The 16,506-nt window shown below is 44.6% G+C and overlaps 1 protein-coding gene across 1 annotated transcript in view; it reads left to right on the top strand.

Moving 5' to 3' along the window:
• The first annotated feature begins 3,686 nt into the window (after window positions 1-3,686).
• Window positions 3,687-16,506, top strand: part of LOC134044608 (glycerol-3-phosphate acyltransferase 3-like) — a 20,213-nt gene continuing 7,393 nt past the window's right edge. The window contains 2 exon segments of the mRNA XM_062493885.1: window positions 3,687-3,827; window positions 13,741-13,813. Of these exon segments, the coding sequence (XP_062349869.1) occupies window positions 3,687-3,827; window positions 13,741-13,813 (214 nt within the window).

Here is a 16,506-nt window from a genome sequence, read left to right as displayed (position 1 = left end):
GAAGCTGAAAACATCTGACTCCTCGTATAAAAGGTATCAATTTTTACACTGAGTTATAGCAAATACAGTGGGAGAGAGAAAGCATGACCTGCCTGCAGCCAGAAGACAGATGAGAGGAGTGCAGAATTCCCCCAACTGGTTTGCTGGCTACCTGCCATTCCTCAGCAGCACGAGATAAAAGGGAGCACTGGGATAACCACCCTGACCCTATTTACTTGCAATAAAACACTGATATTTACATGAAATGAAACTTTTTGATATTCTGAAGCTGCCTGGCTCCAGTGACAGGAGACAAATGAAATGCTACAATTATATTAGATCTGACCTACCAGAAACCAATAACACATGCAATAACTTAGCAAAGGGAAACAGGGCCAGCTTCATGAGGCTCTCTTCCCAGGTTGGTTTAACAAGGTTTCCTCCACCTGGAAACCAAGTTTGCAGCCATGTTCCATACCACCAAAACTTGAGAGGTGCTGATAATTAGGGAGGATAAAAAAAATGTGGCCAAACAAACAAAAATAAAAACCCAACCAAAAATTTTAGAAAAGCGTTGTGGTAAGACTGATCCTTTTCCTCTGTTTTTTATTCAGTCCAACCCCTGTTAAAAGCACGTGTTACATCACAGAGTCATGATTATTTGGACAATAAACAATATTCTTGCTACAGACATAAAAATACAATATTTCTAGTATTAATAGGACAAAAATTAAGAATCTCTGAAACTCCTTACAAAGTTAAAGAAAAAAAAACAAACAGAATTTTTGCATCCATTTGGAGCACCTGAGTTAACTTGAAACATATCACTTCAACCACGTCTTTTTTGGTATGCACTGCACTTTGTGAAACAAATTGAAAAATAATGATATATGAAAATGTTTTCTTCCAAGTGCAGCAGCACTGATATATTCTCGTGGGATGTTTCTTTTTGGAAAATACTCCATTAGAAACATGACTAACTGTAGCCTTTCTATTTAAAATAGGCCTTGAAAAATTTGAAGCATGGAAAGTTGTTAAAACTGGTACTTTTTCTGTATCTTCAATGGAATCATGCTATCTTACCCATACTGAAGGCATGGTCCTGGTGCTTGAACAAAAAAAAAAATCCTCCTCTCTCAGGAAAACAGCCTCACTGGTAAAAGTGCGGCAGAGAAATTTTATGCCCTCCCAGATTACAGTGCAAACACATAAAATGTAATGATCTAATCAATTTGAAACTAAATTGTCAGTAGATAGGTGATCAGCAGTTTATAACAGCTTTATCTTTAAAAGGCAAAGGCCACTTGGTAAAGAGCTTCAGCACAGTCATGACAGGACTTTGGTAGCAGCTCTGTCATCAGGAGGCTGTTGGATGAGCAGGCATGTTTCTTTCCTGCTGTCCCAGGCAGAGAAGGTGGTTTTTCAAGCAACTGAATAAGAGAATTGATTTTTTTCCCTCCCCATTTAACATTAATGGCTTTGTGAATTATTCATGCAAGCATGGAGGGGAAGTCTGGATGCAGTAAATAAGAGAATTTGTTTATGTGCAAGTGTTGCCTCTGTCCTGGTGCTGTTCAGCTCACACAGGATGGCTGCCTGTACCTAAAACTGCCTCCTGTCATGATACATTTTCAGTGTTTTTCCCCACTATTGTGTGTGGGAGCAGGGGTCCACCCAGGCACCTTTCCCTGCTTTTAAAACACAAATGCTGGTAGAGACTGCTCCCTTCCTACTCTTTGTTTATGAAACCTCAGGACAGCAGGTCTAATAGCCAGGCTATTGCAGCAAAAAAAAAAAAAAAAAAAAAAAAAAAAAAGCAATGCCTTAATTCCATGTGATGAATATTACAAGCAGAGGTCTCCAGAATCTTCTTTCATTTATCCAGGTACACTGATGGATTTCAGCCTTCTGAGACTCAGGAATTTGCCACACACCATCAAATTTGACATATGGTGTGCCATTTCACTAAAGCAGAGGTTAACAAGCACGTGGACTAAGTCAAACTATTTTCAGTTTTCAAGGTTTGTTTTCTAAACAAACCCACAAGGCAACACTTTGCCTTGCACAGGATTACCTGTATTGCAATTCCTGCTTCAGATGGCAATATTAAATATTGCTGTCTAAATGAAGGTACTGAAATATCAGGAGATACAAAGCTGTATGACCCATTACCGTGAACACTGTACTGTTTTCCTCAGGATCTAGACAGCATCTACTGTTGCTGCTTGGGCTACATCTGTATTTTGGATGAAGATTTTTGCTCCTTAACACCACATGCAAACAAACCAACCAGGCATTTGGCCTCTGCCATTTGCACCCCAGGTGAAAATTCACAAGCAAGTATGAAAAAAACTGTATTACTTTCTGGGAAGTAACAAACAAAATACAAAATTAAAATATCCATGTGTGTGTTATAAGTATCAGTAATGTTCTTTTGATTTGTTTCTATTCTGGGCTTTGGGCACTTCTAATTGACTTGGATCCCCACATCTTTGTAATATTTAAAAACCCCTTGTAGTGCAGATAGTAAGAGCCCTTTATTACCATGTGTATGGCACTGACAGGTTATGGCCTTGATCCTAACTGGGCCTTTTGGGCATGATCATAACTAAACACTCAGAAGAATGAAGATGCTGAAGTGCTGTTTGACAATGTCAGATCTAGCTGGGCAATTGTGGTTGTTGTGTCTAGAGGCTTCATCAGGGATCATCCTGCTACTGCCTCAGAGAAATTATTTAATCAGATGAGGCAAAGAGTAGGAGGAGAGTACCAGAGCCAAAAATAGGAGCCAGAAAGCAACGCCCTTGTCCACACGACCCTCCTGGAAATAGTTCTTTAGGCCTTGGACTCCAGTTCAGGTTTTTTGTTGGATCCTCTCAGATATATTTCTGATCTCTCCAACATGGAGAGGCACACCAAACATCCCATTTCTACGAAACAGTTATGAAATACGCACGCAGAAATTAGCTGAGTGACTTTTTCTCGGAAGATGATGCTATTCCCTTTTCCCGGGATGCTTTGTCAAGGCTGCCGTCCCTCTTCAGCCTTTTTCTGCTAACGCCGCTTTCACGGCATGCGTTGTGTCACGCCAAGCGCGGTAGGACCGCTGTGCACAGGCCGGGACACCCGCTTGCCGAGTTTATTTTCTCTTGCTGCGGGCTAATGCTTGGGCGGGGCTGGACCCTCACCGAGTCCCTCTTCCCTCCTCAAATCGAAAGAAAAGACGGGCGGACCTCCCGCCCCTTTTCCTTTCCTCAGCCGTCCTTATTCTCTGATATTCACAGACGCGGGAGCTTTGCCCAGTTTTCCTTTCCACGTCTGCCCCCCGAGCTGCTCGTTTCGGCCATCCTGCGGCGCTCCAGCCCACGCTGCTGCCCGCGGCACCCGGCAGCGCCGCCGCGCTCCCTCCCGCCCGCTCCCGTTGGAGCCGTTTATTCCTACACCAGGAGCTTCCCGTGCCGGCCGCTACACCGGGCTCTAGCTGCTTCCCACCGCGCGGCCGTCCCCTCCCGAGGCCCATCACCTTCCCGACCCGCGGCGGCCCAGCCCGCCCGGAGCCGCCGGGGCGGAGCGGAGCGGGGCGGGCCGGGGGCGGGCCGGGGTGGCCGCGGGCCTTTAGGGCCGGCGGGAGGCGGCGTAGCCCGGTCCCCGCTGCTGCCGGCCCTGCCCTACCTTGTCCTGCTCGGCCGTGCCGTGCCGTGCCCGCCATGGAGGTCGTGTGGGCCGTGGGGCAGCTGGGCGCCGTCTGGCTGGCGGTGGTGCTGGGGCTCGTCATGCTGCCCTCGGCGCTGGGCATCTCGCTGGGTATCTCCGAGGCCTATATGTGGGTGCTGGTGAAGACGCTGGAGGTAGGCGGGAGCTCTGAGGGGAAGCGGGGTGTCCTCTCCCCGGCGCGGTTGCCCGCGGGGCTGTGCCTCGCTCGCTTCCCCGAGGGGAGCCGGGCACGACTCCCTGCGGCCGGGGGTGTGCGGGGATGGATGTCCTGGATATCCCCGAGGAGCGTCTGTCCGCTCCGCTCCCGTCTGTCTCCTCCTGGAGAGGAGAGCGGGTGGGTCGCGTCCTGCCTGGCATCAGCTCTGCCCGGCTTAAAGCCCCCGGGAAAACTGGGGCTCTGCGTTAATTTCTGTAGGCTCTGGAGTGCTCTCCCTGGAATAAAGCTTGTCACCTGAGGCTGTACCGTGGCCTGGGCGAGGCTGTCGCTGCTCGGTGGCAGCTGTGCTCCACCCGGGGCGATGATGCCGGGTCGTGCTCTCGGAGGGGGTGAAACTCTGCTGCCAGCAGTGCTGATGCTCAGAGACGCCCGCTCCCATCCAGAGGAGCGTGTCCAGCACCTCAGTTGCCGTCTGCCCCTAAACTCTCAGGTGTAGCCACTTCCTCGCAGAGGAGCTGCTTTCTGCATGGGGAGTGTTTAATATGTGTGTGAAAACCCTCCCTCTGGAGCTCACGGTAGTGGTGAGGAAGAGTGTTTTTAAATTGCTGGACATGATCAGATTTAAATATTTATTACACTTTTTCCAAGGAGGAGGGGCAGCCAAACCAAAGAAACAGCTGTAAGGAGGAAAAGTGAGATGACTCACAGCACAGAGAGTGGCCATGCAATGTACGTCAGTATGTGACTATGGAGAGTAGATTTTGTCTAATTTTCTTGTTCTCCGAGGTTTTCAGGCAAGCCCTGTTCCTGTATTTCAGTGCCTGGCTAAAAAAAAATCCCACTTATTAAATCAGCATTTGTTAAATGCATCTTGAGTCAAAATGTTTTAAGGCTTTTGGGTGAGAATCTATCTACTCAAAGTGCTTTCTGGGACTGTGAATGGTATCAGGATAACTGTTGAGCAGAGAAGATGCAGTTTTTAGTGGAAAAAGGATTTGAATAGCAGGTAGGAAGTAAAGATCACTCTGGCCTGAGGGAACATTCCAGATGGCCTAGTAAGATAGTCTTGTTTGGATGACTTGTGATGACCTGTGAATAACCACAGTTTGCATTCTTTATTCCTAGATCACTGATCATTATTTTTAGTGTCATCAGATGTTGCAACGAGAGGTGACTCAAAATCTTTTGGGCAAAATTATGGAGAAGTATCTCATGGCATATTGACGGTGGTTAATTGTGAGAGCTCCCTGTTGCCTAAGGGAGGAAATAATGACTTATATTTCAAGTCACCATTACTTTTGCATTAAATGCTTTCTGGAATTGCATGCCACTCAGTATATTAAAAATTATATTAATACATAATTGTATTTGGCATAGATATGCTATGAAATAATGCCTGTATAAAAGAAAAGGCAATAAACAATTGGAAAGTATTCTGAGGAGAGTCAGCTGAGTTGGACTTGCTGTGGCAGAGTGAAGAAGCTCAATTCACCCAGGTATTCTTATCTCAACTTGGTCTCGATTTGCCTGTGAATTCTTTTTCCTCAGAATACTTGCATGGGGATAATCCCTGAAAGGAAGTGGCTTGTTTTGGGATGTCTCCTCTTCCTTGGCTCACAGGTCTGTCTGGGTTAGAAGCCCCACAGAGGCTGATGGTCTGCAGTTAGGTACAAGAAGTGCCTGCAAGAGCACCTGAAGACTTGTAGTATCTAAAGTGTCAATATTAATTAGTGTAATATTGGGAAAAGTACAGTATCCTTGCATATCAGACTTTCAAGAAGTAGGTTATTAAATAATTTGGAAAGATGTACTTCTTTTTATAAGGGATAGTTATTAATAACTTTTGTGTTAACAGTGAAATGTGCTGCTAGCTGGGTGTCCTGAGACTTCCTGGGGTGTTGACTTGAGTGTGCATGTCTTCTCCTGAGAAGAGTTTTTTGGATCTGTGAAGTCACAGGATGCTGCAATCTCTGATGGCTGAGGCCTTTTTCAGCAGTGTTAACTTAATAGCTTCCTTAAGCTTCCTCTTCCGCTCCCAACCCTGGATCTCCCCGGGCCTTTTCCCCTCTTTCCCAGGAGCAGAGTGGGCTCTTGAACCTGCAGTGTTCAGTCAGGATGCTGCTGCTTTTGTTGCCTCTTTAATGGGCCAGATTACAGGAACTGTCTGCAAAGTGGTGGCTGTGCATCCCAGCTGATATCCAGTTGCTCCCTGGCTTTGCCTGTTTATATCCCCTGTCTTGACGTAGTGGAAGGACACAGTGACTGAGGTTTGTTTTCTATGTGGCCTGTGTTGTCAGGTTACAACATCTGCTTTATTAGAGTCAATGTATTTTGAGGGTCCAAGTCTGTCCATAGTTCCGGGACAGTTCTACAGTTTGCTGTGATACCTGTTTCGGTCATATCAGATAAAACAAGACACCCAAGAATGAATCTGTGGTGTTCAGTTGTTGTGTAGGACGTGGGATGGAGCAAGTTGAAGATGGCAGGGGCTTGTGCTTGAACTTTTTCCCTGCCAATTAAAAAAAAAAAAAAAATTCTGCTTGTTTCAGGAGGGCAGAAGCTTGTTCCTGGTGCTGCATGATCCAAGAAAAGGGAGGGGAAAGCTTCTTTTAGGAACAAAGTGTTTTTGTACTTTGACCATCTGACATTTCTGACAAGGGACATCAGTTGGTGCACAATAGATTTTTCTTTCTGCTCAGCTGCCTCAGCAAGCACATGCTGCTAAGAAAAATGCAGCTTGTATAGATGAGGATGTGCTGCTGTTGGGTTGCATTTGACCCTTAAGTACTGCACTAGAGATTACCAGCTTTACATTGATATATTTTTTCCTATGTGATTGTATTTTTTTTCAGTGTGATATGGGAAAATGTGTAGTAAGTTGTGCTAAAGAAGTGCAGCAGACAGACCACTTGCTATTTGAAAGCTTGCTTCCCCCATCATTTGAGTATTCCTGAAAGTGCATTAACTTGCTTCTGAATTACCTTACCAAACTCAGCAAACTTTTAGGAAATTGCTCATTTTCTCTTATGCCTTTCCTTCTGGTGTTAAGGTAGAAGGATTTCTGGCACCATGCTAGAATGGTTTTTTAAAATGTGGGAGTAGTGCTACAGAAACATCTCCAGTAGCTGTTTGCCCCTACGAGGAGCTGGTCTGGACTAGTCACCTGCTGTCCTGATGCTTGTGAAGTCACTTGTCACAGAAATATTCCCTACTGCTGTGTTGCTGGGGACTGTCTCTTGCAGTCATTGCAGCATGCTGCATTGCTCCCTGTTTGTTTTTCAACATCAGCAGATAGCTTCCAGTTTTAAATTTAGTGCATCTTTACCTTTTGGTCTAATTTTGGTCTGTCTTAATCCAGTGCTTCTTGTGAACTCTTAATGTGATTTGGGGCTGTCAGGACCCCTTCGAACATGCCATTGGAGCTGTCCTGCCAAACACGGGAGAATCCTGCCTTTCAGCAGGTCCTTTGTCTTTCATTGAGGCCCACAGAGCAGCCACTGTCACAGAGGATCAGTTTCTCTATTTCCATCAGATTGTAGAAAATCTGGAGGACTGTTTTGAGCTGTGTGTCTATATATTTGGCAGTAGCAATGCACCCCAAAAGTGATGATCTCTGCTGGATGGATTGCAGAACACCTTGTTAAATACTTGGGGGTTTCTTTTCCAGTCTGTTGGAGGTTTTTTTGGGGTGTGCCTTGATGCCTGAGGCAGTTGAGTTGTCAGCAACACTTTGTACAGATTCCCCTGCTTGCCCTTTCTAGTGGGAAAAATCTCTTCTGTTTTTTAAACTGTGCAGTGCATAATTCTTGTGAAATATTAAGAGACGAGAGAGCCTGAGGGAAGTGAGGTCTTTAGGTCACATTCTTGTCAGGAAACAACCAACCTGGCTATTAACTAACATCACATTATTGTCTATTTCTGGTTTGTTGATGACTGCAAGCACTTTTAGTGCACTCCCCAGTCTCTCGAGGCTTTTTGTGGGGCTTGCAGTGAGCAGAGAGAGTGCTTCTTGTGTGGCTGGTTTTGTTAGCTGTAATGCACAGCAGATGCTGCACTTGTAGGTGTTTTTCATGTCCTGTAACTGATCCATCAGGGTTTAACAGCAGCCTCTTGTAACAGAAGCAATTTCTAATACTTTATTTTGCTGCCTGTAGGGAATGTATTTTTTGCTAGACTACAGTGTAAGTATTATTCTGTAGCTGCAGGTTAAGCCCAAGTTCCTTGTGTTGCAGATAACCTTGGCGGTATGAATGGACCTAGGTGTGAGTTAAAAAGGACCTCTCAGTGCCTCTGGTCAAACTGGAGATCCTGGCTGTGCAGGGAAGGTGGGATGGACTGTTACTCTTGTCCTAGGTATGCCAGGCTGTAGCTTCTTCCCATGAGTCACCATCAGGATTGTGTGTGGTGCCCAGTATGAAGGTGGGGAAGGGAGAAGGAGGGGACAAAAGCTGTTAAATAGATGAATCACTGTGGGCTTTGACTGCTGCTTGTGTAACTCGCTGGCCTGGGCAGCAAGCTTTGCTGACTAATGTCATTGCACAGAGTCAATGAAGGCCTCTGTCTGTGTAATTGCTATCCTTCAAGGACTGCTGGGCAGAGGAGAATCCGAGAGCTCTGCAAGCTGCCAGCTCAGATGGTAATGAGAAGCATGTCATGAAAACATGCCTGATGTGAGTGATGCACCCTTGTTTACAGGGCTCACACTGACTTTTGGAAAAGTATTTTAGCAAATTTTAGGAAGTAAATCCCCAGCCTGTATTAATGTAGACCCCAGTCCTTTGAAGGCCTTTATGTATGTTTACCACAGATCTAAAAATCTAGAGTCCTTGCACATCAGTAAGTTTGGCAGAGTTGGGCATTGCCCTCTGCTGTGGTTGCATCAATAATTAATGCACTGTATTCCAGGTCAACAGCTCTTGTCTGAAACTGCTCTCAATTTTACAGCAGGTGAACAGTGTTCATAAGCAAATACTGTTAAAAAAATAACAGCAGCTGTGCTCAGAGCTTGCCTTGAAGTGAGAGTTTGTGAAGCTGTTGTAAAAGAAGCTGCTTGGCATTCCTTTTGCTGATACCATTGGTGTTATTCTGTAAAGCTGGACTCTTAATTGCTCACTGGATACCTGTTCGCCAGGAAGGACTTGCTGTGCAACTCATGTGTGCAGAAGAATTTGGGAAGCTCCTTGGAGGAAGTGCCAAGGGTTTCCCATCAGAATGAGAAGTGCACAGGAGATGAGGGAAGACCTTTTGCCCTGACTTGGAAATGATTGCTCCTCATGGTGGTGGTGGTGGTGTTCTTGCTTCACACAAAACAACCCAATAACTAACATGCAGATTTTGCTGTGCTAAACAACGTGGCATTGTGTGGGATGTGCTCTGCAATCTTTCTGTTGTTACTGAGGTTTGGAGGGATTCCAAGGAGGATTTCTCACCTCAACTAGCACATAAACTTTTGGCTCTGATCTGGTGGTTCCTTTGAAAGAGGAACACCAGTGGTCTGTCTCCATGTGATAGCAGATTTCTGTCATCTCTCCCTTCTGAAAAATCATCAAACATTAAGTCAAAGGTGATGTAAAGGTGATAAATGAGGTGAAAGGTTAAGCCCCACTTCTTACGGGGGTGAACAGGACAACACTGAGGTGTTCCTAATGATTTGTCTTTTGATCCCAGCAAAGAATGTCTAGAGGTGCTTTCAGGAACTGACATGTCTGGTTTGGCTTTGGAGATAGTTAGACCTCAGAAGCAAAAATCACACATTTACAAGAGATATCAAAAGCCTTCCTAATTCCAGATAAGACAGTTGCCAAATAGACAACTGTGTACCTCAAGTACTGCATAGGTCTTCTGTGTGTGGCAGTTGCTTAGTGATGGGTCAGTGAAACTGATCTTTTGGCCACTTTGGTTTGTTTTTTTTTTTTTAAGGTGCTGATAAATTAGAGGCCTTTTCCAGGAGGATAAGGAGGGAGAACTTTTCAGGGGAAAGTTGATGTTTTCCTTGCCTAGTAAAAGTGTGGTATCTTCAGATTCTGCATTGTGTAATTAAAGCATCCAAGCTACTATGTTATCAGCAGCTAGAATACTAAAGTTTCAAAATCAGACTTGTGGTGATGTTTGTGGTTCTGGTATCATGCTGTTTTCTAACTTGACATTTTCAGTCCAGTGGGTAGCCCCATTGTAAAGCTATTTTTAATCTGTTCAGGAGCCTGGTGTTTTATACTTATTCTCCAAAACTGCTTCAAGAATCCCTACTAAAAACACAGGTCTGCACCAAGGTCCTTGGGACTGCCAGCTCAGCACCAGCTGGGAAAAGCCACTTAAAATTGTGCCAGTGTTACTGAAAGATCCAAAAGACTTGCCAATCTGCTTTTTTTTCTCATTTCCTGAGTAGAAGGGAGGCTATGGCTTATAATTGTTTCATGCTTTGATCTCTAATACACAAACATATTGTTTTCCCCTCTGTGGGGTGGATCAGCTCACATTGTGATAGCTCTTTGTAGCATAACATTGTCCTTCAGCATAGGAGCCAGCTGAAGCAGTGATGGATGGCACATGTCCCTGACTAGCAGGAAGGAAGGGGAATTGCATTACTGTCGGTGGTGTCTCTTTTTTTTTTTCCCAGCCTGGATATAAACAAGCTTTTCACTTGATCAAAGTTGAGATTCTGGCTTTGATGGTACTGCCTGGGAATACATGAAAAAAATTAGATATTAAGTAAAAAATTCCCATTTCTTGCTCCTTGGTTGCTGAAATACACATAGTTTTTGGTAATATGATGGATTGAGGTAAAAAGAAAGCTGACAGAGGACTTGTTTGCTGTGTCATCTGGTAGATGTGGGTCCTTAGGAATGCCCAAATGCTGCTGACCAAGAGGGAGAGCTGATCTCATCATTGCCTATTTTACCAAGTGTGCTTAAATCCCCTGAGAGACCTGGCATGGGATGTAAAACTGCCTCAGCCATTGACTTGTGGAGCACAAGTCATCTGTCCCCTGGCATGCTCTGTGCAACCTTTGTACAGGCTGTCACACTGGTGTCAGGCTCATGGCAGCACTCCCATTCCTGGGAAGGCACGAGTAGAGGGCAAAGGGAACTGTCCTCTCCTGGCTTTCTTTGCCACTGCTCCCTCATCCCCCAGGTGGGCTGCTACACCTTTCTGGAGTAAGGTGGACCTGAGGAGCAAAGGTCAGACCACTTAGGAAGAAGGAATGTGCTTTTCTGAATAGGGCTGATAAATGCATCTGAGCAGTAGAAACTGACTTGAGTTACATGACCCTGCAATTTCTCTGCTTTGGGAAGATTGCACTGCCTCCTTTGTGTAGCAAAATGTCAAAAGATACTGCAGTACAGGGGGGTGTTGCAAGCTTTTGGGCATTACAAAGGCCTGTCTCCATAAACCTGTGTCCTCATGATTTGTGCTGTGGCTCAGGCTTTGACAGTCTAGCATGAACCCATAACTGCAGGATTTCTGTAGCAAGAGCTTTCTGTAGGGAGTGTTGCATTCTCTTTCTGAGCACCAAACAAACTGTTCTTCCAGGTTTTGGTTATCTCTTTGAGAGGATTTGAAAGGCAAAAACTTTTTTTTTTTTTTTTTTTTTTTTTTTTTTTTTTTTTTTTTTTGCTGGTGTGCATGGCTGAAACCATTAATCAGATATGCTCTCTTAGCTGTTGTGTAGATTTTAATTCATTGAATGCAGTGGTTCAAGTCTGGTCAGAAATGATTATGTTAATGTATTTGCTGGTCCCTCTGCACCCCCAAAAGCATTCCATAGGCAAAATGTAAAATGACAGTGCTGTGAACAGGTTCTTCCTTGAACAGTGTTTTGGTTTGGTATTCCCCAGAACTTTTATGGTCACAGTACTGCTAAGAATGATGTGTAGCCAGAAAGTGACTGAAAGTACTTGAGTACTACAGAAAGAACTGAGTTATTTCTGCAGTTAAAATTAATTCCTGGAAGAGCTATTGCCTTAGCAGCAGCAGAACGGGGAAAATGAGTGACTGTATTGGCAGGGTATGTTGTGATTCAGCAAAACCTGATAAAGTAAGTGGTACTGGCTCATACTGGGAAGTTATTTGGTGGAGATAATGGCATGAATCAGGATGGTGACCTTTCAGAGGGGAAATATATCTCCTAATGTCCCACAGCTCATTTGGAGGGGAAAGGTGGAAAATGCATGGTTTAATGTGGGGCTGGGTTCTTCCTGTGCAGACCAAGCATCATCTGTATGCTCCTGTAAAAAAACAAAAACAAACAACAAAACAAATACCAAAGAAAACTTTGATACTGATTAAGCTATTATGATTTGACCATGATAATATTCCTGATCTCTTGATATGAACTCATTTCTACTAGTCACCTCTCTGTTTTGAAAATGCCCATTATAACAGTGTTCTTAGAAATATAGAAAGGAGTTTTTGGAGGAGGAATTGATGTGGGTAATGGGGAACCACTGAATCAGCCTTATTTGGCTGAGCTTTCCGTCCCTTAACAAAGCTGCCATGTGGGGAAAGGAAGGATTCAGGCCAGAAAGGCTACTCTGACATCACAGGCTTTGGGGTGGAAAAAAGATTATAATTGTTAACCCAGTAAAAACGAAGCCTGAGATAGAGGGCTATATAAAAACTCTCTGGAACTGAGTCAGATGGAGGTCAAGAAACTATTCTGCCCTGAGAACAGGTTAAACTGGCTCCAGCCTCATCAGGGCTGGAAATGAGACAAAGTCTCTTGACTCTGTCCTGCTTTTGCAGGAGCCAGAGCAGCTGGGAAGCTTTGGCACTTGCTGGAGAGCAGAGTTTACCTTATTCCCTATTTCAGTCTTATTCTCTCAGACCACCCATAGGAAAAGAGCAGGTAAACCCCAGTGAGCTGGCAGCCTTTCCCAAGGCAGGGGAAGGGGTTCTCTGTAGCTCATTCTAAAGCTGGTGAATTGGCCTGTTTTTCTGCTGCTCAGAGTTTCAGAATGAGAGCTGAGAGAGTTGGGACTGTTCAGCCTGCAGAGGAGAAGGCAACTGGAACACGTTGCCCAGAGAAACTGGGAACTCTCCATCCCTGGAGGTGTTCAAGACCTGGCTGGATGGGGCTCTGAGCAACCTAAATTGGGTAGGTGTTCCTGTCCATGGCAGGGGATTTGAACTAGGTGATCTCTAAGATCCCTCCTAACCCAAACCATTCTACCATTCTGTGGAGGTGCCAAGAAACAAGCAGTTGCAGAGTCAAGGGAAATGTCAGATTTGTTCAGCTTGGAAAATTCTTGGGTGAAATCCTTTTCGGGTTGAGTCTGAATTTAATTGAAACTCCCCATGACTGCAAATGCTATTTTTGGTTTTTAGTGAAATCAGCTGTGTGCAGGCTTCAGTTTTTCACTTAACCCAGTTAGGACTTTTTTGGGTTCTCTTGCTTCAGTATGATGAAACTACTCTGAAAGAAGACAGGCTGGGTTGTGATGTGTCTGTCAGCTTTGTGGACACAGCTGTGTTTTCTGTGTCTGGCTCAGCTCCTAGGGCTTTCCATGCAGCCTGGACTCAGTGGCTTCTTTGGCAGTAGCAAGGCTGACAGAGGCCTTTCAGGCTCCTGGTGACTGTGTACCTGAAACAGGTGTGGAGCACTGAGTTGGCTCTCTAAAGACTGAAAGCAGAGTTGGGAAGTACTGACTAGCACTGAGTGTTGTTTTGTTTTGTTTTTTTAATTATTATTAATTACTTTGAGTTTCTTCGTAAGAACTGCGTATGGGTTTGGGTTTGTGGACACGTCTGAGGAATATGAATGGTGATTACCTGGTAAAGATATTGTTTGAAAATTGTGACGTGTCTTTGACTAACTGTTGGTTTATTTGGTGACTTTTTTCCTTAAGTGAGTACTGCATTTGTGAAATTAAGATTTTCTTTCTGTTCAACAGTGGGCCACAATCCGGTTACAAAAAGGTGCCAAAAAGCTGCAGCCGCAGATGCCACGGACTCCTACTGCTAATGGTGAGAGCTGGGGAAAAAGTCACACTGATGAGACTCGTTCTGGGATGTTGGACCACTGAGGCCTTCTCAAGTGAAGCAGTTAAATGTGTGCATGAGAGAACTGGAGACTAGGGGGGATGTTACATACTCACTGAAAGTCATGGTTTATTCTCAGGCAGCTGCTCACTCACTGCCTTAGCAGGACTGGGGAGAGAATCACAAGGGTAAAAGCCTGAAAACCCATAGGTTGAGATAAAGACAGTTTAACAGGGAAAGTAAAAGTCACACACACAAGCAAAGCAAAGTAAGGAATTAATTCCCTGCTTTCCCATGGGCAGGCAGGAAAGCAGGATCCCATCATGAATAACAGTATACACCATCACTCCAAATGGCCTGCTTTCTTCCTTCTTCCCACTTCATACCCTGAGCATGATGCCATATGGTTGGGAAGATTCCTTTGATCACTTTGGGTCACCTGTCTGGGCTGTGTCTCCTCCCACACTCCCAAGCACCCCCAACTTCCTCATCAGCCTGGCTGTAGGAAAAACAGGAAAGCCCCTGGCTCTGTAAATCCTGCTCAGCAATAACAAAAACATCTCTATGTTGTCAACTGTGTGTTCAGCAGAAATCCAAAACAGCCCCATACCAGCCACTGTGAATAAAATTAACTCTACCCCGATGAAAACCAGCACACTTATGTACCTAATTGTTTTGCAATGCAAGAGGCTAGCAAACGGTTCCTGCAGAATAAAATGCTGCTTTTACAGGCTTGTACCAAGTTGTTGAAAAATCAGGGTATGAGGAAATGAAAGGTATGAAGCAACATAAAATTTAACAAAACAAATAGAGCTTTATATGGAGACTGTTCTCAGTTGATGGAGATTTTTGTATTTAAAGATGAGGTTAATTTTCTTCTTGAAATTTGTCTTTACCCTGATGCTTGCAGGATTGCTGGCCAGCTGTCTTAATCCTAACAGTTTTAGAGTACACTCATATTCTCTGAAGAGATCCAAGAGTTTGTTGGACAGCACTTTGCTTTCCAAAACTCAGTGCTTTGTCTGTGGTAGGACTGCAAGTTGAAAGTGTGTGGTGGGCTACTTGTCTTTTTTCAGTCTGCTGCTATTGACCTTTTACCCTCTGGAGTTAGTATCAGTGTTTGCCAAACTTCTTACACTCACTGTAGAAAGACAGCTGAAAAGTTGCTTCATCTTTCTTCCTTTAACCTAGTTTTGAAATTAGTTCTTTAACTGTATCTTAACTCATATTGTGTGTGACTTGTGGTAGACTGTAGTAGGTCAGAGTTGGCTTAAAGACTTTGGAGCCATGAGAGAAGTCTGAGTTTGCCCAGGAAATAGGAGAAGGCTGAACAAGGGGCTGAGCAAGGCATTGCAGCCAGCACTTGGTTTCCTCTTGGTTCCTGAATGCTTCAGTTTTGTTATTCACTTGCTCTGTTTTGACAGCATTTGGCAGCAGTGTGAGCATTTTCTGTGTGCTCCTTCCTTAGGCTGCACAGCTGGAAGCAGGCCCAGCCTGCCAGTTAGCAGACAAGTCACTTGTTACCTGAGCCTGTGGATTAGCTCATGTGAACATGATGCAGCAGTGGGGGACTGAATTGCTGAGCTGGGTATGTGTGTTTCAGCTCAAAGGGATATCCTTATCAGTACTGCAAACACTGGGATTGCACTGTCTGCAGGCCAGGCATGGAACTGGCTTCCATGGCAGCAGATGCAACTCTCAGCATCTGTGATAATAAACTGGAGGTGCTGCACAGCAGTTCTGAAGACAGGTTAATACTTGTCTTGCTTAATTGCTTACTTTCAAGTGTCTGAGAAAAAGTACATCCTATATCACTCACCAGTGTCCTGAAAGTTGTGGGTATTTTTGGGAGGAAGGGGGAAAGGCAAAGTTAGCAATCCTTTCAGCTAATTGTCAGGGACATGTTGTTTGCTTCCCAGGCGTCAGTGAGGCAGGAAGATACCCTTTTTCTTCCTGTAAGGCTGATGGTGCCCCATCACATCATGGGCCAGTGAGATGGCAAGAGACCCTCCTGAGCTGCTTTAGCTGCACAGTAGGAGCTGTCATCCTCCTAGACATCTGGTTCTTCTTACACATAATTGTTTCTTCTCTAGTAAAGACACATTAAGGGAGAGATGTCCTAGCTAGTAGATTGTTCTTTGAGCTATCCTAAAGAAAAAAAAAAAAAGGCTACAAGTAGCTATTTCTCTTGTGTGCAGCTGAGGGATGTGTTGTGCTAATATGAGCTGTGGTTCAGAACCTGCACTAAGTTGACTGTAGTTCACTGTCTGGAGGACCATTAAAGACAGTAAAAATGGCCTGAGGTAATTCATATAGATGATTGCATGCAGGCTACATTCAAGCAGTCTTATGGTTGGGGATACACATCACAGTCTGAATGATAGTCTGAAGCCCTTTTCAATGTCCTTTGTATATCCAAAATAAAAAATTAAATCCTTTCCCCTCTGGAGGTGGCTCTTTCTGCTGGAAGCTGGAGTCTTAAATGTTCTTTACTTGAGAAAGCATGGGGAGATGTGTGGTGCCAAGCTGTGCTCCATATCCTGCTCTTGGGAATTTTTTAAGCATAAGAGTAACTGACTTGTGATTAGGAGGTTCCTGGCTGTGGAAGAAAGTACTTGAGGGCCAGGGAACAGGTGTAGGTCTAGCAGTGTATTATATGAGTTGGTGTCCCCTGAGGT

The sequence above is a fragment of the Cinclus cinclus genome, chromosome 5 (genome assembly GCF_963662255.1).
Source record: "Cinclus cinclus chromosome 5, bCinCin1.1, whole genome shotgun sequence".
In the NCBI taxonomy this organism is placed as follows: Eukaryota; Metazoa; Chordata; class Aves; order Passeriformes; family Cinclidae; genus Cinclus; species Cinclus cinclus.
The sequence above is the reverse complement of the archived record's forward strand: the minus strand, read 5'-3'. Positions and strand labels throughout refer to the sequence as shown.